Source organism: Bacillus rossius, chromosome 1 (assembly GCF_032445375.1).
Source record: "Bacillus rossius redtenbacheri isolate Brsri chromosome 1, Brsri_v3, whole genome shotgun sequence".
Taxonomy (NCBI): Eukaryota; Metazoa; Arthropoda; class Insecta; order Phasmatodea; family Bacillidae; genus Bacillus; species Bacillus rossius.
The window spans coordinates 262,255,485-262,275,339 of record NC_086330.1 but is presented as its reverse complement, the minus strand read 5'-3'; the positions used below and the strand labels follow the sequence as shown (position 1 = coordinate 262,275,339).

General features: G+C 40.4%; 1 protein-coding gene across 1 annotated transcript; it reads left to right on the top strand.

Moving 5' to 3' along the window:
- The first annotated feature begins 1,472 nt into the window (after positions 1-1,472).
- On the top strand, positions 1,473-19,436 carry LOC134527303 (uncharacterized). Its single transcript, XM_063359858.1, has 4 exons — positions 1,473-1,516; positions 2,193-2,348; positions 17,316-17,489; positions 19,405-19,436. The coding sequence occupies exons 1-4, from the start codon at positions 1,495-1,497 to the stop codon at positions 19,434-19,436; spliced, it is 384 nt and encodes a 127-aa protein (XP_063215928.1). The 5' UTR covers positions 1,473-1,494.
- The last annotated feature ends 419 nt before the right edge of the window (positions 19,437-19,855 follow it).

The following is a 19,855-nucleotide window of genomic DNA, read 5'->3' as shown; positions in this document are numbered from 1 at the left end:
CAAAGAAACGACCTTGACACCAAACCCCCTCAAAAGCCGCATGTCAACCTTGAGCTCTCTTCGAACTATGCTCTTGCCAAGTGTCCAATTTTAAAAGTCCCATAAGAAATGATGTCATTACAAAGTACGCATACGCAGATATCTTTGGACATTTGCTGTGGTGCACCCAGCTGAATATTTTGGTGGAGAGCCGAAAAGGACCCGGGGGGGGGGGGGTTGGATTCTGGCATTTATAAAAATATTAGCCCCTTAAAAGTTAATTTGCTAAGGAATGTTAATTAAAACTATTAATTTATCCAAATTTTAAGAGTACATAAATTGAAACAACTTCAAAGATCATGTGAGGAACGGAGATAGTTTTTTTGCATCCATGGATTTTTGGTTCTAAATGCAACGTCAAACTGTCAAACCTTCGCTTCCAACATCTTCTAATATGTTGTGTCAATTAAAGTCGGAGAGCAATGACATCACCGAAAACGTCACTAGCGCAGTCGGATGACTTTAGAGTCCATAAAATATGTTGCATATAGTACGAGTTCTATAATATGTTGGATGTTAGATGATCAGCCAATCAAAATCGTGCCTAGCGAAAAAGGAAATGACATCCGTTTGGTCACAACGAGTCTTTAAAATGGCGAAGAACACATGGGTGATTAAAGCGGTTTTAAAAGTGAAATAACTAAAATAGTGTTAATATGAATGTCGTATGCAAAATAATTTTATGTGCAAAAAGGAAATTATGGCTATATAACTTAAGAAAACACTGAACATTAATTTTATTATGTAACGAATATTATATACACATGTTAAAATAAAAAATAAAAATGCACAAATAGCGCAAGAAGTTTAAAACTGTGACGTTTTATTTAATTTCAAAATAAGATTAAAATAGAAACGTTTGAGTCAGCTCAGTCAAAAATAAACTTTGATAGTGTCACAGGATTTAAAAATAGTATTTAATGTTATTTGCCCCAATTTATTTGATGGAGAAAATTGGAAGCAATTTTCCGTCCAGTACTACCTCTCCAGCTCTATTGTCAAATAGATTGGAGACGAATATTTGACAGTGCGACAGGGCCTGAAGAAGTTAGGAGGCCCGCCATTGAGTACCAGACATGAGTGGAGCAAGAAACGAGATAACAAATCCTCCAAAGTTGGAAATGGCCAGTATGACATCACAATTTATATACATAATATTTTACAAAATTGGGCGTTTTTGTGCACTTGCGTTTTCTTCATACCGGCCGTGTCGATCTGGATTGACCTATAAATAGTTGCTTTAATTCTTTTGTTATGTCAGTATCTGTTCAGGGCGTCGCGGGGGTCGTCTCGCGAGGAGCCCATTAATGTATTCTTTTATTACATGGAACATGAGATACACGTGTAATCCGGTGTGGAGTTTCCACACGGGTATCAGTTGCCTGCCTGCTAGCGTGACGTCCAATGTGCTATAACGTTGGAGCATAAATGTCAGTTCGGCTCCGCGACTCTTAAATGGTACACCTCCAACACGCAGGTATGTAATTTTTATTACCAGTCTAGAAAGTCTACATGTGGGCAATTTGCGGTGAAAATTAAAGGCCTTTACACGTGACATTTGATTGTTTATATTGATTTGATTAATTGTGCTTGGAACTAACCACAAAAGTTAGCTATAATTTTACAATATTAACACTTTTCTTAAATCTGAGCGAGTGAAGTCTCGGCTGGTTAGCAAGATTTCTGTATCTGGGCTCGAATTTTTCCATCATCATTATAGTGAAAACAATGGAGTTAAGACATGTCAGGAGACGGCATGTTGTGACGTAATTGAAGTCACTTTTTTAACCTCGCCATCACCGTGTTGTTCCGCCCGAAACATTGTGGAAATGGTGTTTGATAACATCTGATTACGGTTAGTAAGTATGAATGAGAATCTCCGTCGTTAAATACAGTCACTTCCGTCAACAAAGTCATTTAAAATTGTTTAAAAAGCGCAAACTCAGATTCAGCCAATGTTTTGGTCGTTTAACAGATACACCGCAACAATTAGTTGAAAAAAGAAAGACGGCTTCACATACTTACCATGTCATCATGTGAACGTGGCCACCCTCTGGTGAAAATCCATATTTTGCATTCGCAGTGGCCTACATCTCGGCACAGCGCACAGAAGCCAGAATTCGCTGTGTTAACTGTGTCTGAATGTGTTCCAGGCACGGCGACTCTCACGATGGTCTCGCTGGTTCCATCGCTTCTTTGGCTGACAGTGATTGTGCAGCTACAGTGCACAATGCAAGATCGACTTCCACGAGAGGATCATCTACGCACGTCGACCCCAACAGGAAGTGAGGTGGCGGACGTGGGCTCAGGTTAGTGGCTGTTGGCTGGCCTCAACGTCAAAATTTCATTGCTTGTTGAACTTTCTACTTCTTCTGTCTCTAAACACTGTAAACTTTATTTAATTTATGACCAATAGTTTGCGGCATTGACCACAGTCAATGGTGCTTTAGGGTACACATTTAAAATTAATATTCAATACTACCTTCGAGATCACAAACAAAGTATGTACATATTGAAGTATTATACGAATGCATGGCATAAAAGAAAAGTTTCGAATATTTTTCACGTTTCACTGTGAAATACAGAAACAGTACCCAATTGTATACTTATGTGAGTTTCGATTCTTATGTATCCTAACACAAAGCATGTCCTATGTTGTAAGTCCAGGAGGTTAACATAAAATACTCTGGGAAAATCTTACAAGATAATACATGAATTGATTCCTCCACAGGAATGTCTAACTGGAAATTTTACGTTTTATGCTTCCGTAACAAAGAAATAACTATCGCGGTTTTAGAACCTCGGCCATTTAAAACTAAATCGAAAATCGTCAAATCCCAGTGATTCAACTTATCCAGCTGATAGTCTGTGCACAGGTCATACTTATTACAGTCAAGGTAAAACTAAAATTATTGACCCCGAACAAAGAGGCAAGATCTAATTTAAAAAACTTCTATGTAGCGATGAGATACACTAAGGGTGCGGCTTGTAAAAGTAATGGGTTTTAACAACACATCCTTGTTCTAACACCCTAAGACAGAACATAATTCTTTAGAAGAAGCATCTATCTCAAGGTAAAATCTCCACTAAAATTTTTAATTGCACTAAGTGATAGAACAATTTTCAGAGATTAAGTATAGTGTAGTTGAGGTTATTGAGAGGCCTGGTCGGTGAATAAGGTCATATGATGGTCCCTTACTACACATATTGTGGGGAATTCTCAGCGGCGCAGATATAAAAGTATACACCAGCGAATAGAATAGTCGCAGGCAGCCAATGATGACCAGCACGTAACCGAGTGAACCAACAAAGGTTTTTAATTTGAGTCGTATGGTTCTTCCTCTGTATGCCCGTCATCAATGCGTCGTCATCGTTGGTCTAGTCAACATCAAAGATTGGCGCAATTTATCTTCTCTTTTCCTCCCTAACCACCATTTCAGGTTCTTGTTCTAAGTATTTCTCCCATCCTGAAAATGTGTCTTACGCTATAGAGCGCCACACTCTTAAATTGCAACGTGGAAGTAAATGGGCGCCTTCCTCTCTCTTTCTAATACTGCCGGCTGCCGTAGCGCTGTCCGTGTTTCTGTGTGCGCTGTTTTCAAATATACAAATTCGAAATTGAAGGTATTGGATATTGTTTACTTATTTATCGAGTGAACATCACAATTTTCGTATGAATACGTATCAATTATTGTGTGTGAACTATGTCTTGTTTTAAGTTAAAAAAAAAGACCATTTATTACAGATTTTGAGTGTCTGGGCAAGTTTAGGCCTAAAACATTATACATGTCTAAAATGGATTTTAAAATGTTTCTTATGCACTCAGAATTCCAGAGGAGTACATTCCCCTGAACATCTTCGTAACGTGTTAGAAATCTGGCAACAGCGCTTGCCATAATCCGTGTATTGCTATCTAAGAGTGAGACGGTCTGTAGCAGGAGCGTACACAAAATGCAATTTCAATGAAGCAGTGGGGGAGGGGGTAGAACCACTTTACTCGTTGTTTGCTTTCAAATTCTTTCCTTTTGTTGATGAGAATGATACATTTTTCAGATTTTCGGGGAATATTCACCCATCACCTCGCCTCCCCCTTCGAAGACCAAAGACCACTGTATGATAGACCGCGAGTGCGTGAGGTAAAGTCTGCGCAGTTGTTTAAGAGCTCGCGCAGCTCCTTCTTCATCTTCTGCGTAATGTCTTGTATCGCGTCAGTAGTTGGAAATGTGGGACTGAATATGTTCAATGCGATATGGAAGTAAGTTCTAAGCTTGTTTCCTGGCACTGAGGTGGGCAATGTATGAGTGCTCATGTAATTTGTTTTCAGGTGACATTTTTTTCTAAATTTTAATTTTGCTTCCATCTAGAAAATTCTGTCTATGTCTCGATGTTTGTGTTAGCTACCAGACTTGTGTTTAATTGTAAATTACCCTTGGAAACCCACCTTTAAGGCACATACCTCAAATATATTCCGATGATTTTTTTTGATGTGTAAACGACTTAGCTCTCGGTATACGGCATTTAGGTAGAGTAATTCCATGAAAATTGAACTGAACTCGATGAATGATAATGTGTAACCAAGATGGTGGACCCACGTGTAGCGACATAAACTCGTATACAGTAACTTTCGTAAACATTATGGGACATACCAAACGTATTGGTGTGCCAAATGAAACTTTATGATAGTGAAACTATCCTACCCCAGGATATATATGGTAAAATAAAATAGTCATAGTAAAATGTAATCTCAAGATTTAAAATACGTAGAAAACTGGCATTGCAATGATGATAATATTCTACTTTTAAATTCCCAATTGGCTTAATAGCACAGCGGTAGAGCGCGCACTTATTAATTTCAAGGGACGTGGTTAAAATCGGGTCACAGTAGTTTTTTAATTTTTTACCTTTTTAATAACTTTATAATACAACAATTTTATATAATAATGTTGAATCAGCTCATTAAGGTTAAGGTTTGTTTGTAGAACGTATTTACAGAATGATTTCAGTCGTATTAACAAAAACAAATATACAAACACTACTTAGTGTTTTAAAATGTTTCAGGTTAACATTTTAATAATGCCATAGAAGTATAACTCGTAACTTGTGTAGAAACTTTTAGTATACACTCTTTAATGAATTTTAACAAATTTAATAAAATTTTAATACAATTTCTTGTCAAAAATAAGGTCTAAAGCCAGAGTTTAGGGATTTTTCAAGTCTTGTTGGCTTTTATCGGAGCCGTTTCCAATGGTTTAATTTTTTTTTTTTTCGTGCTGCAATCTGTACGTGATGGTGGCAAGCAACGTTTACGATTCAGGCAACGAATTATAGCGGCAGGTACAGAAAGTAAGTGCGTGATTTGCGTCTAGAATGTTGGTACGTAATTGAAAAGCGAATGTTTTTATTGATCAGTATGTTCTAAATGTGCGGCATTATTGTCAAGAATTTTAAGTACTTTTAATTTCGTGTCCGAGTTTCTTATTGTAAGTTTATTTCAACACGAACAACATGTGAACACACGAATTCGCTCGTTACCGAGGTTAGATGTTTACACATCACTGGCGAGTACTGAAAGACTCACTCACATGTTCTCTTCTAGTTTTTTTTTGTTTTTTTTTTGTTTTTAACTAATTCAATTTTCCAGATCTCGCAAGCAGGGCCGACTTGAAGGAGGGGCAGGAAAGAGAGGTTGGGGGAACCCTGGGGCACCAGGGTGCCCTGGTTGAGTTTAGAGATTTTTTTCAATGCTTGGGCTTATTCTGATGGGACCAAACTTCCAAGTCTATTGTTAATATGATTCATAGGAAACCTTACAAGTTCTGCGATATTCACAGATCATGTTTACAGTTATTTTGTATTTTGTTTGAATTGTGAGGTCTGAAAAGTACTTCTGGTATTGTGGACCCCCCTTTTGTTTTTTTGTTGTATTTCAGTATTTGTATAAGATAATTACATCTATATATTCAATATGATAGCGTGGTATGTAAGGGTAACGAAAATATGGAACCTACTAATTTCACTCTGGATGTTGGCATTATATAGTGATATATAAAAAAGTATGCAAAGGTCCACTTTACCCGAACAGCGCGGGTAAAGTGGAACAATGGGTCCATTTTACCCATCACAAATTATTAAAACTTTTAAACAAAGATTACATTTTAATTTGTATAAGTATACAGTGGGTACACGTTTCGGAGACAAAAAGTTATTAGTAGTGAAGTTTAGCAGAATAATAGTTCACATATTTACCAAAATATTCTAAATGTCTTATTTGCACACTGAAAACATTCTAGACTACATTATTGTAATAAGGATGCACTAACCACATACGTGTAGCCCTATGTCAGTAGATATATGTGCTAAAATGGTGGATTAGGTTTTGCAAATATCACATACGAAATGCTGTTTCATTGTCAGCACATTCTTCGTGACTCCAGTCCAAACACTGAATCCACTTTTCCCCAGCTCTGTCATCAGAAAACTTTCCAGATACAAGTAGCATCAGTTTCGTCAAATGTATTACGCTCAACCGATTGCTTTGTATCCATAGTCTCCCAGATAACTGTTAGTTAGGTTATTCTTCTTTTTTTCCAGTAGGCTGAAATGGTCGGATTTTTTTTGGCAGCTTGTTTACGACTTTCTTAAAGACTGTTTTTGAAAGGAGATGATGTAACAACACACGCCGCTCCTCTTAGCTTACTTCTTGTTGTTGCTGCTTTAGCGATTACTGGAGACGGCGAAATGTCACTAGGGCCTACTGAAAATGCAGTTCCTCCCGGTGGTGATTTGGGAAGTGGACTCTGAAGAAGTGCTGAAGGCTCTTCTATAACTGAAGTAGTGTTATGGCTGACATTTCTAAGTAGTGGAAAAGCTTCATCGGCAGCAGAAAATGTGTTCGGTTGTATATTCTGAGCTTCAGATGAAGATGTGTCTGCTACATCTCGTAAAGGTGACTGATTACCCCCTGATATTTCTTGGCGCGCTATAAGGTACCTTCCTGGACCGCCATCTAACCCAAATATTCCGAAGAAGCGAAATCAGCATCTGAAAATATGTTCCTGTTAATTGGGTATATTCCTGTCTTGCGGAAACCACTGACAGAATTTTCACCGGTTTGTGCTTTCAGATAAGCTTTCCCAAAGAGTTCAGTTACGTCGAAATGTGTCACAGCTCTGCCTGTTATCCTCAATAACATACGCACTTCTTCACTATAATAATGATTCAGAACACCCATGAGAGTTTTATCAAGGGATTGAAGTTTATGTGTGCTGTGTGGTGGCAAGCAAATTATGGTGACATGATTCGTTCTGGCTTTGTCTATAACTTCTAGATTCCTGGTATGGCTGAAATGTCCGTCCAAAATGAGGAGAACAGGATCAGATCATGTAGGTTTGGTACTATACACAAAGTGATCAAACCATTCACTGAAAATGTCACAGTTGATCCATCCAGAAGGGTGGCAGGTAAATACACAACCTGGAGGAGCACCTTTTGTAAGATGTTGACTGAAGTTTTTTCTTGGGAACACTAACATATGTGGTACATAACTCCCACCAGCACTCATGCATACTATCACAGTGATAAGTGAACCTCGTTCAGCTGATGAAATTGATCCAATCTGGCATTTACCTTTTAAAGAAATCACTTTAGGTATTTTGCTGGCTAGCACAGACAAGCCACTTTTATCTACATTTGTAGATTCTAGTTGGAGGGAAGTTCGTTTTGTCACATTCGCTTTCCAAAATATCAAAAAAGTTTGCAACACTAGTTTTATTGAACCCCTTGGCTCTGGCTATTGATGTTCCTGAAGGAGTTCGCAATGTGATAATATTTTTATGTCGCCTTAGAAATCCATACAACCAGTCCTTTCCAGGAGCCCTCCCTGAGTTCAGGAAACCTGTGTTCAATATTATTTTTTTCCGCTAACTGGTAGGCAAGCCTCCTTATGTCTTGCATAGTTAAACCAAATAATTTAGCTTCCATAAACAACAAATAGGTACTCAAATAACTGTTGTTCCATTCTGGGACTAAATATTGGTTTACTACCTGATGTAAGAATGGATTCTTCAGGAAATTTATCAATCATATTGACCTATCTTCTTTGAGATGTTTTAGGCACATTGAACATTTTTTGCGCTTTATTCAAGCCCATATATTTTTTTACGAACAGCATGAACAGCAGCAATCATGGACAGTTGATTCCATGTAATCAATATCTTTCTTGACACACCCACTTTTTCTGCTTGTGTTGACATCTGCAACCAACCAAAAAAAAAAAAAAAAAAAACATTTCTATATACATTATAAAAAAATAAGCAATGTGGTTTTCACGATAGAGCGAATTTTCACATAATGTTGCATTGAAATTTAAATTAACCAATAAGGGAGTTGCATTTAAATAAAAGCATCGCAATGATTGGCTTTTACTAACTTCCGCCACTACTCTAAGCGAAATTTGAAGTATCGTGAATCCTACCTAAAGTAAAAATTAATTTAAAAAAACCAGTATGTTACATAAAATATGGCAGGTAAAGTGGACCGGTACCACTTTACCCAAACCTCGTAGGTCCACTTTAGCCGACCTACGCCATTGTTATTCGAATGGTATTGTGATCGAAACTACTTACGTGCTGACCATTTCCAACACCTACCATTAACACAGACTCCTTTATCGTTACTTTTAAATATTATACATAATTTATTTACCTTAAGTATTTCAACACGTTACACAGACATACATACCTGCAAAAACTTTTATATCTTGGTTTATCGCCACCGTAACGTAACCTGTGGAGATCGATATGGGCGCGCGCTTTCAACAGTCTAAGAACTGAGCTTCTGTGGCAGATTAGTTCTTGTGATTCTTCCTATGTTGCAGCACATACACCGAGTTTGACAGCGTGGGTCCACTTTAACCGATGGGTCCACAATACCCGAAGTTCCTACATTAAATAATAGGAAGGGGACCCAACAAAATTATTTTCCCCCAAGCTCTTGGTTTCTGTCGATGGCTGTGCTGGCAAGCCGGATTTGCAATGCAAATTAAATAGTCATGCACAGTCACTTGTGCTTTGCTCGTTGTTTAATTCTTGTAACCTGAAAACCTGAATGATAATTAATGTTTTATAATACTAAATACAGCCTAAATTGACTGTAAAGAAATGTCTCCTACCTATTGTAATAGTACCTTGTTGAGTTCGTAACCTCTGTGCAATATTCTTGCCACAATGGGATATCTGGTGATGCAGTACAGGCTAGTATTGTGGGCAACACCAATCTATCAAGACTCCTTTTGTAGTGCTCGGACTCCAAGCCATCAGGCTGTTGTGTCTCATAGAACGTGTCCCCCGACGCGCAGAGACCCATCCCCATGGTAATAGCAAAGGCCTGGCGAGCTCACTCATGGGGTCTGGTGTGAGATTGGCCCTGACCTTAACTGGTTATAAGCTTAAGTCGGGAAAGACTCTGAGGTGAGTTACCATCTCTCACTTGGTTGCTGGCTGACCGAGTTTGCTTTCAGCCCAGGGATGCATACTAGTGCATGAAAGGTTGGGATCGGCTGATCCACGAAGGAATGAATCCCCTCTGTGATTTTCATTGTTGGTCCAGTATTGGTGTCGGATTCGTAATTGCCAGTGGTGGCTCTAATGCTTGGAGCACGTCAAACAGGTATCCCGATCCCTTTGATATGCAGTTATAATGAGTGGCAATACAGCTCTGGCTACTAGACTGGAAATATAGGAGGGGTTGATGGACTCCCATTGGATTATTGGTTCCCTGGGTGATGGGTTCTAGAGTGATGTGATAAGTTTGGGTAAGCACCAGTAAGTACTCGGGCAAAGGGGCCTTGTGTGTCTGAGTCAACTGACTGGGTAGCGAGTGGTGGAGGGGGGGGGGGGGTGGGTATGCTGGTGGCGTTGTTACTGGAATGGTTCTCCTGAGATTCTCTGCATAGATATGTACTTAAATCCATGTCCTGAGAACGATGAAATTAATTATCTGCTTCTTTTTCCCATGGGTGCTGTGGCATGGCAGGGCCATTAGGCTAAGAGCATTGTGTTCAAAAGTGAAAGGGGAAAACCCCAAAGACTGTTACTTGTATACTTAAAGATGTTCAGGAGTAGGTTTGAATGGAGTATAAGAAGGTGCTGGCCCATCAATTGTTGGAGCTGTTGTCAGACCGAATATCTGATCGAAGCACCAACAATTTTATAAAAATATTGATTTTTTTTATTATATATATACGTATATATATACGCACCTCCAATTTAAACCCTCTGCCTCTTTTTGGAACCAATTTGTAAACAGATCCCCACCCTTCCAGTATTCTCATTTGCTGGAAATGGGTTTCTGATGGAGGAGGACTAGTTTCGCTGTTTACAGCAGACAGTCTTAGAGTCTCCTTGGTGTATGTGTGTGTGTGTGTGTGTGTTCGGACTCCCTAGCCTTAGGCCATCAGATGTCAAGAAGTCTGACTTAAATGTGAAGAAGTAATAACTTATGGCAATTGATAGGGCTGGACGTGTGGTTCTCTCAGATACCCTAACTATGGGTTCATGGATATCCGAGGTTGTGACCAAGGTGATTATGGATCAACTGGAAGGAACACATTTTATATAATAGCAGGGGCGTAGCCAGGATTTCTTTTAGGGGGGTGTTTACTTACACCCTGCCCCGGTACTAGGGGGTCCTTCCCCAGAAAAAAAAAGATTTTAATGTGCAAATTGGTGCTATTTAAGCACTTTCATAATTAAAATATTGGATTTAAATAACATAAATTTGTGTCCCGACTTTATGATATTTTTAACGAGACACTGTTGAAAGCTCATTGCTGAATATTAAGGGTTATCGGCTCAAGGGTTCTTTCTTAGTTTCGCCTTTGTTGAATGTCATTAACTCGATAAATGAATTTTTTGTATCAAGTAAGATTACCTACTATAAATCGATAGTAAAAAAGTGGGTTTGTTAAATGTTTAACTCTTAACACCTAAGAATAAAATACATCCCACTCAGCAAGAGCAAATGATATTGCTAATAAAATATTCAGTATTGTATAAATAATATGTTCTCAAACTGCTTATTGTACTTATAAATACATAAACAGAGAAGTCAATTATCAACCACCATATGTTATTACTACAACTGAAACTGCTCAGAAACTCACAAGAATCAAAACATTTTAAAGCAATACATATTTGACCTACACTATAAAACACATAAAAGTAATTTATGCATCAGTATCACTTATTGTACATATTTATGAAAGCTTTTTACAATACCATTCTTCTGTTGAGTTTTTTGGCAATAACATTAAAAATGTCATCAGATGTGAAAGAAATGGATAATGAATTGACATGAGCGCTAGGCCAGTTAGTCACTCGTTGCACATAGTGTTTCTTAAATATGTTTTAACTCTTTTCGTCGAGGAAAATAACCTCTCGACCTCAGCTGTTGATACAGGTAAAGTTGCCAGAACAGACAACAGTTGTCGTATGGTTGGGTAAAAATGCTTGTTGTATGCCTCCAAAACAGACATAATCCCATTTGGTATGTCAGATTTGCTGTCTTTCCATTTCTCACACCACAAGAGATATTCCGCCTCAACCGCGGCCTGAGAAGTTTTATTTTGAAAGTAGAGGCTTAGTTTGTTGATCTCTTGCACACAATTTTCGTGTGCATGTTTGGGGAGAATAATCTCAAAAGCTGAAAGAATGTCTTTGTTTTGAGTAAATCGATGCTGAAGATTGACAATGATTCCATCGAGACATGGCAGAAAAATTGATCTTAGATAATACTGTTCAACTGATTTGTGGGGATGATTACTCCTTGTTGTCTGCTTCATAGACTGTCGCGGAATTTTAAAAAGAAGTTCCAAAAATGTTATCTGCTGTAGTTACAGACTTAAGGAAAATTTCAGCAAATTTTGTATGATTATCATTGTCGCTAGCCCTAAGAGTTTGTAACATTTTCAAGATGCTTTCGGAGTAAGATATTGTAGAAGCTATATCATGCTGCGGGTTTTGTAAATATGAAGACAATGGTAGAGTAAGGCTAAACAAGTACTCACAAACAACGAGTGACACAATACAATTTCCTTTTTCCATTGCAGCCAGAAGAGATTATGCTGAACTTGAAAAACTTCTCTTACACTGTGAAAGTTCTTGTAGACTGGGCACTATGGCTGGAAGTAGCTCTACAAAAGTGTTGACTGCTTCATGGCGTTCTATGAACCTGGATTCATAAAACCCAAGTAGTCTTGATTTCTTCGAGTCTGGGAGTAGTTTATAAATGTTACTTTTCAAAACACTTCCTGCTTGAGAGTTAAATCTAAACAAATTTGTTGTCTCTTTAACAACTCCAAGTGCATTTGTGATGTAAGGCACAGAAAGAGACTCACTTAGTACCAAATTTAGGCGTGAGATTCACAGTGTACATACATAGCTTTTGGGTACAGTTCTTGGATTCTCGTTTTAACACCACTAATGGAGCCACTCATGTTCGCAGCTCCATCATAACCCTGACCTAAAAGCTTAGTCATTTCAAGTCCCAAGTCTCTAAATAACTGTAAAATATTTCTTGATACGTTTTCTCCACACAAATCTGTTACTGGAAAAAAGGCAACAAAGTCTTCCCTCAACATAAGATGGTCTTCATTACTAACATATCTGATACAATGTGTTGATCGACTTTTTAAGAATGCAGGACGTCATGTCATTCGAACTCCTGCCATACATGTGTGAGTTAAATGCTATCGGAGTTAGCGTAGGCAAAGATAAAGCGATGCATTCGGGAATATAATACTGTGTGAGAGTTCTCCGCGCAAGAACTTCAGATGCACACACTGGATACTGTTAACTCCGAAACAAAGGATGACTGGGTAGGCTATTGCAATCATGTAGAACAATTAGAAGATGAATACTGGAAGACTGTCTGCATAATGAACATGGCAATGGACCAGTTTTTAATAAATTTACACGATGATAGTGACGATGACGAATTCGTTTCCTCTAACAAGTAACAGTGTAAGGGACAGCAGTGATGAATAAAGTGATAGTGATAATGCTACATCGTGTTTGGCTCAGCCTTTGTAAGAGCTAGTATGCATTCTTTAACTTAGGACATCTAGTGCTAATTTAATGTTTCCGTATTGCCCCGTTTTACACTGTGTTTAATTTTACAACATACACCATTACTATTTTCACATTTTCACAGATACACAATTAAATGCTGCGCTTTCATTAGTGCACTGAATATTTTTAGAATGCATAATATACAGCCAGACCGTGCCGAGTTTCGCGCGCGCTGTCTCCCCACCGCTTCGTTCTGGCGATCCGTGTCGAGCAATGTCTGCTGTTAGAACTATGGGATTCAGCTCGCTACTTTCGTGGCCCCTACAGTACGAAGATCTCGGCCGGCCAGTCGCAGTTTGTACAGGCGTGCTGGTACTACGCCGCAGGAAGGGATTATAACTTGGTCAGTTGAAGTTTGCACAAGTACACTCACTGCAGGATAAAAACTGTTGAAACAATCCAGAGCTCTAGATCAGCCATCAGCCAATTAAAAGTAATTTATGCACAACAAGCACCCTGTTACTTAATTCATCTAAGTGCATTTGCAACAGCTAGACAAGTGTAAATTTTGTCATAAGTACATATATATATTTAATATTTCGGGGGGTGTTTGAACACCCAAAACACCCCCCCTGGCTACGCCCCTGATAAAAGTCTGGAAAAATCTGCCAGTAACATGGAAAGTTTGGAGTAACACAGTGAAAGAATTCTGCTTAAATTTTCTTTGTAAGGCTACGGCCACACGTGCGTGTTTTCACGCTGCTTTTACAGCGTGTTTTCACGCAGCGTGAGATCCTGAGCGACCGATGGCCACACGTGCGTGTTTTCACGCTGAAGCCTAGCGCGTGATTTCACGCAGAATGAATCCGCTACCCGGCCACATGTGAGCGTTGTATTATGAACTGGCACCCATCTATGCTTTGCAGGCTTGATTATGAATTCACTTGCTGCCCGACCCGGCTTCGCACGGCTATACTAATGGAAAAAAATTAAGCCACATCTCCCATTTACAGTAATGGTAAATAAAAAAATGCAGTGAAAATTTATTACAATGCTGTATAATGTACCGATGGTTTCCCGACTCGTGCACGCAACATAAAACTGATGTACCCGTACTTCGCTACGGCAGTCTACAAGCAGATCACTCTTGCGCCGCTTATTATACATGCCCCTCCTTGTGGGTACGCCACTGCCGCGCGATGCCCGTTGCCATGTAGACGCAGAAGGCATGAACAATTGAAAATCCTGTTCTCGTGCAGACAAAGTACCCACTGTTTCCTGGTTTTAACCACCCATGGGATCTAATTTTCGGAAAATGTCATCCTGCGTAACATAAGGAACATTACTGTGAAGTTTGAAGTCTGTAAAATATATATACTTGAAAAAAAAAGGGCATTTTTTGTTATTTAGAATACCCGCAAAATTTCAAAGGTGATGAGGACTGCACTAACAATGAAATAGTCGTTGCCATAGAGACGAATGAAGCATCAACAAAGCAACAGCCATTGCCATGGTGATTTCCTACAAAAAAACTGGAAATTTTGATATATTACGCCCCCGAAACATCCCTTGGGATCAGATTTCCGCCGAATCCGTTCTTAGTGAGCGTGTACATCACAAAATGAGTAACTATGATAAATTTCAAGTCAATTGGGGAGTATAGTTTTAGAGATCTCGTGATGAGTGAGTCAGTGAATGGTATTTTGTTTATATATATATATATATATATATATATATATAATATAGATACAAGTCCTTGTCAGAATTGTAACGGGAGAGGAAAATTATTGATGGTCCGAAAAATGAAAATTAAATAAAAATAATAAAAATAATTCTAGTAAAGGAAAAAAAAAACAAATTAAACACAGAGAGAGGAAAAAAACAAAAAGGTTAGGTTTGCGATTTAAAGTGATAAAAAGTATTTAAATACTAATTGAACTCTTATGAGGGTACTGATTGCTTCGTTGTTAATATCACACGGGTGTTTTTTACTTGTATGGGAAAATTAAGAATGATAAGGCATCTAGTGCGTGGCAACAATGTTAATAGGCAATAGGAAATAAACTTCTAGCGCCTGCGGCATTGTCAACACACACTTCGTACGTGTACTGCATGTTGTATCTAACCCCCTCCAACGCATTTGATTCTAAATTGGACTTTTAGTAAGGATCCCTAGTGTTATTGATAATATAATATAGCCTATAGCCTTCCTCGATAAATGTACTATCCAACACTGAAAGAATATTTCAAATCGGACCAGTGGTTCCTGAGATTAGCACGTTCAAACAAACAAACTCTTCAGCTTTATAATATTAGTATAGATTAAGCAAGAACGCTGCTGTGGTTTTAAGTGCTGTGCTGTTGTTTCGTAGGCGTCGTCGTCGGCGGAAGCATTCAAGAAAATACTGGGTCCATCCCATATTGAGTGAAACATCAACGAAAGGAAAATTTGTGCTCTTTCATAATAAACTAAAAGAAAATCCAGACTAGTTTTTTGAGTACTTCAGAATGTCCGTTAACTCATTTGAAATACTTTTGTCTATGGTGAAAGAAAATATATCAAAAAGTAACACAGCAATGAGAGAATGTGTTAGCGCTGAAGAATGTGCCGAAAAATGTTCATGAAATAACTATATATATATATATATATATATATATATATATATATATATATATATATATATATATATATATATATATATACACACACACACACACATACACATACACACACGCGCGCGCGCTTTTGAGTTGACCATGGTAAGGTCTTGGGGTATGAAAAGAAAAACTACATGAACATTTTCCGGAAGTCGTAACATATCGACTACAATGGGTAGTATTTCAGAACAGAACGCGGCGATAATTCCCGCACGTGTGGCCGGGCATCGACTGAAACGCTGCGTGAAATCACGCCAACGAATTGGCCGCGGTGCATTTTCTTGCGGGCGACCTTGAAGACGCGCCTATCTGTCCTCTCCCCGGCGGGAATTCACGCTGCGTCTGGCCGGTCTCATTCTCCTTGCTGCGGTTCATATTTCTGGCGTCTTTTCACGCAGAGATTCTGCGTGAAAACACGCTCGTGTGGCCGTAGCCTAAGACACTCTTTGGATTGGTGTCAGATTCAAGGTGACAGTGGTTGTCTCCTATGCTTTGAGCAAGCTGACAGGCGAATGTAGTGAACCTGTACTGGCCTGAATAGCTTGGAGTGGTTGGATAGGTGCCAGTTGCATAATTGATCTCTGGGTGACGGAGGGATCCCAGTGTAAAGTAGTTATTCGAATGCTCAGCTGTGGGGCTTTAATCATGAGCCAACATAGTTAGTGATACATCTGAACTGCTTTGTGAAAGTGTATTCATTTTCCAAGCCAATGAGGGTCACAGGTAAGCAAGGCTTTTGCACCTATCCTGATCGGCCAGATTCTCCTTCAAACATGGCCACTTTTGTAGACAAATCACATCTTGGTGGTGATTGGCCCTATGCAAATATTGAGCAAGATTACAAGACTTTCAGTTGTTAATTATTTATTGGGTGGTATAAACAGCACAAGTCAAATTGGTTTCCATAAGAATTATGCCTTTTATACCGCCCACTATGGACTCGTTCTTGAAGATGGCTATTAAAAGGCATGCTGAATACTTGGACATGGCCTCAAACAATAAGCCAAAAATTATCTGTTTTTTTTTTTTTGTGTGTTTGAATGAAACATATATCTTTCAAGTGATTTTATATTACATTTCATGGATAATATGACATGAAAGTAAACATTACAATTTACTTTGGAATAATTGTGTAATGTGAATATATTCTAGCTATTCAAGAAAATATTTCTAACAGTGTAATTTTCAAAGACATATATGCCCCAAAAACGGTTGTACAATTATTTTTTTCCGATGTAAGAGAATCTTTCGAAAAAAAAAACGTACTAGGTTAACTCGATTAGAGTAAATATTTTCTCAGCCCTTTAGTTAACCTGTGTTAGAAATCTGAATCGAATAAACTTGATTCCTTACTCGATCACTACTGTGATCATAAAATTATTTATGCAAAACAAAATGCACCAAATTTGTGGGATTAACTGCAAATAAGATAAAACATCTAAATACGAAGCATTTTATTTATTGACGAATTCATGGGATAAAATGTTACCAAGAAATCAATACGAAAAATGGAAAATGGAGGTTCTAAGCAATCACCTTTTATGATTAAAGTGACCAGCTCGGGAGATGGTGCCTCGTCCTCGCAGCTGTTCGAGCCGCGCGACCACCCCAACTGGCAGCTGTTCGAGCACGAGCAGTGCGGCGCCAGCTTGTCGGACAGGATCATAGGCGGGGAGAAGGCAGACTTGGGCGCCTTCCCTTGGATCGCCAGGATAGGCTATACAAGTGAGTACTACAACCTTTTGACATTTTTCATAAAGCTACATTGACCGAGCCACATGTGACGTCGACCCAGAGGCCACCCTAGCTCCTGCAGGCCGTTATGGCGCGTCACCGCCTTCTTCTGTGCGCGGGCGTGTGCGGGAGCCAGTGGTGCCAACTTCAATAAACCAGTGTCCCTCCGACGTAGTTTTTTATGTATATTTTCTTTTCTTTCAGCAGGACATAATTTTTATTGTAAAAACTATAATATCGTTCATCATGTATAATTTAAATTAGAAGGGTAAATAACATGTATTTTATTATGCACGGGGTGAACAAATCGCGGGTTCCCGTCCACGAGGACGTCAGGTGCTGCACGAGACGCGCGCGGGGAGGGGGTCGGCGCGAGGAGAGTCGGCAGTCGCGTCTGGAGAACCGCGGTGCAGAGACGTGACGGCCGCGAGCTCTCGCCAAGACGAGTGAAACGGGTGAGCATAGAGACCTCCGGGTTTAACCAGAGTGACACGGGGTTTAGATCAGCAACAGTCTTCGAGTCGTGTCAGGCAGTTCGGAACTTTGGAGATTAGTATGTCAACTATTGCCAAGGGGTCGCCTTATTGTAGATAGTTTAGTTTTTTTTTTCATTAGCGTTTCATAATTTTTTCCTTTCCTCTCGTATATATATATATATCTTTATTCGCTTGTATAGTCGTGCATTGCCTAGGATAAAATAGTACCATTGTGTCATGGACGAGACCTCGCCATATTAATGGGACAATTCAGAAACTGTGTCCACAGGTAGTGCTTGCCTGAAGTCGCTATAGGACAGGAAATCAAAGCCCTGCCGGTTTGGGACAAACGCCATCGGTTAGCGCCGCGACGCCGGCACCTATTACTTCCCATAGGCGGCCGTGTAAGGGGAAATTCTCGTGTAGTCAGGCCTCACCTAATAACGGTCGTAGGCGGGAACTGCGATAGCCCCGTGCCAGTGCAAATAGTGGCCAATAAAAAGAGTGAGTGCCACGAAACCCTATGTAGTTTCAATATTAGCCGGCTAGATCCTCTTAACTGCCACGTGGCCCGAAACCCACCCCCAACTGAGCTAGCCCAAGAACCTACACAACCAATAAGGGGATCAGCCCGCTCAACGACAAGTGGCCCCCAACTAGGTGGCAACGCATTTTCAAACTTTCAAATTTTCAAAACTTTCAAATTTTTCAAAACTTTCAAACTTTCGAAATTTTGTCTCAAAGGGCGTAATTTGGCAAAGTGCGGGTTGCCAAGAACACGGACAAAGTGGGCGGAAAGGACATCACGGACATTATACGGACTGGAGTAGCGTGCGACGTAGCACGAGTTGCGTCACGCGAACGGCGCGGGAGCTGCCTGGCGCGGCGGAGCGGCGGAAGCAGGCGGAAGGAGCGGCGTGGGAAAGAGATAAGGAGACGCATCCACGCCGGGATCAGGTTCACGCGGGAGAGAGATAAGGCGGCGCGACCCACGCCGGGCTCGAATTCGCGCGTTATCGCGCTGCGGCTTATCGCGCGCCGAGAGGCGAGTTCGCCGACCGAGCCGAGAAGGATAGGATAACCAAGTGAAGCCGTGTGACGACCGGAAAAATGGAGGGACCGGATGAGACAAAGGCGAGGGTGATGGACACGTGTGTGGGGTGTGGACTTCTGTTCAGGGGGAGACACGGACAGGACCTTTCGTGCGAATGCCCATGGGGACTAGCGGACGTGAAGAGTAGCGGGGAGAGTAATGACAGACAATCGGGGAGTCATTTACCGGGTCACCGCGACGAGGGCGTTAGAGAGCCCATAGGTCATGGTCATCCGAGTACAGTGATGCGAGTGGTCGAGGTGGCTAGCCCATTACCGGAGTTTGCGGGAGAACCGCACGAAGATCCGAGTGCGTTTGTAGCCGCGTGTGTGGACAGGCTTAGGGGAGTGCCACGAAGGGACTGGGTGATGAGAGTGTGTGGCCAGTTACGGGGCCGGGCGGCGAAATGGTGGACGGACACGGGGGACTATCTATCCGAGTGGGGAGAATTCGAGCGAGCACTAGAGAGGCGGTTCAACGGACCACTGGCACGAGCCGAGTGTCAGCGACAACTTTACAGTGTACCACAGGCCACAGGGGAGAGCGCCGAATCATTTATCTATAGGAAGGTGCGGTTGCACCGGCGAGTGGGGCCGGAGAGAACAGTGAGCGAGGTCATGCCCGTAATATGCGAACAGTTGTTGCCGTCGCTACGCCCTTTTCTGCGACGGGCCATGGACCTAGAGGTATCCGAGTTCATGGAGCTGGCCCGGGAGACTGAAATGGACTTGGCAGCAAGTAGGAGGGAACTCTGGGCAAGAGAGTCACGACGGGAGCCGAAGATGACA

Coding starts and splice junctions, on each gene's coding strand:
- LOC134527303 (XM_063359858.1), top strand. CDS start 1,495: ATGGTACACCTCCAACACGCAG. Junction 1,517..2,192: donor GGTACACCTCCAACACGCAG/GTATGTAATTTT, acceptor AATGTGTTCCAG/GCACGGCGACTCTCACGATG. Junction 17,490..19,404: donor CGCCAGGATAGGCTATACAA/GTGAGTACTACA, acceptor GTGTGTGGACAG/GCTTAGGGGAGTGCCACGAA.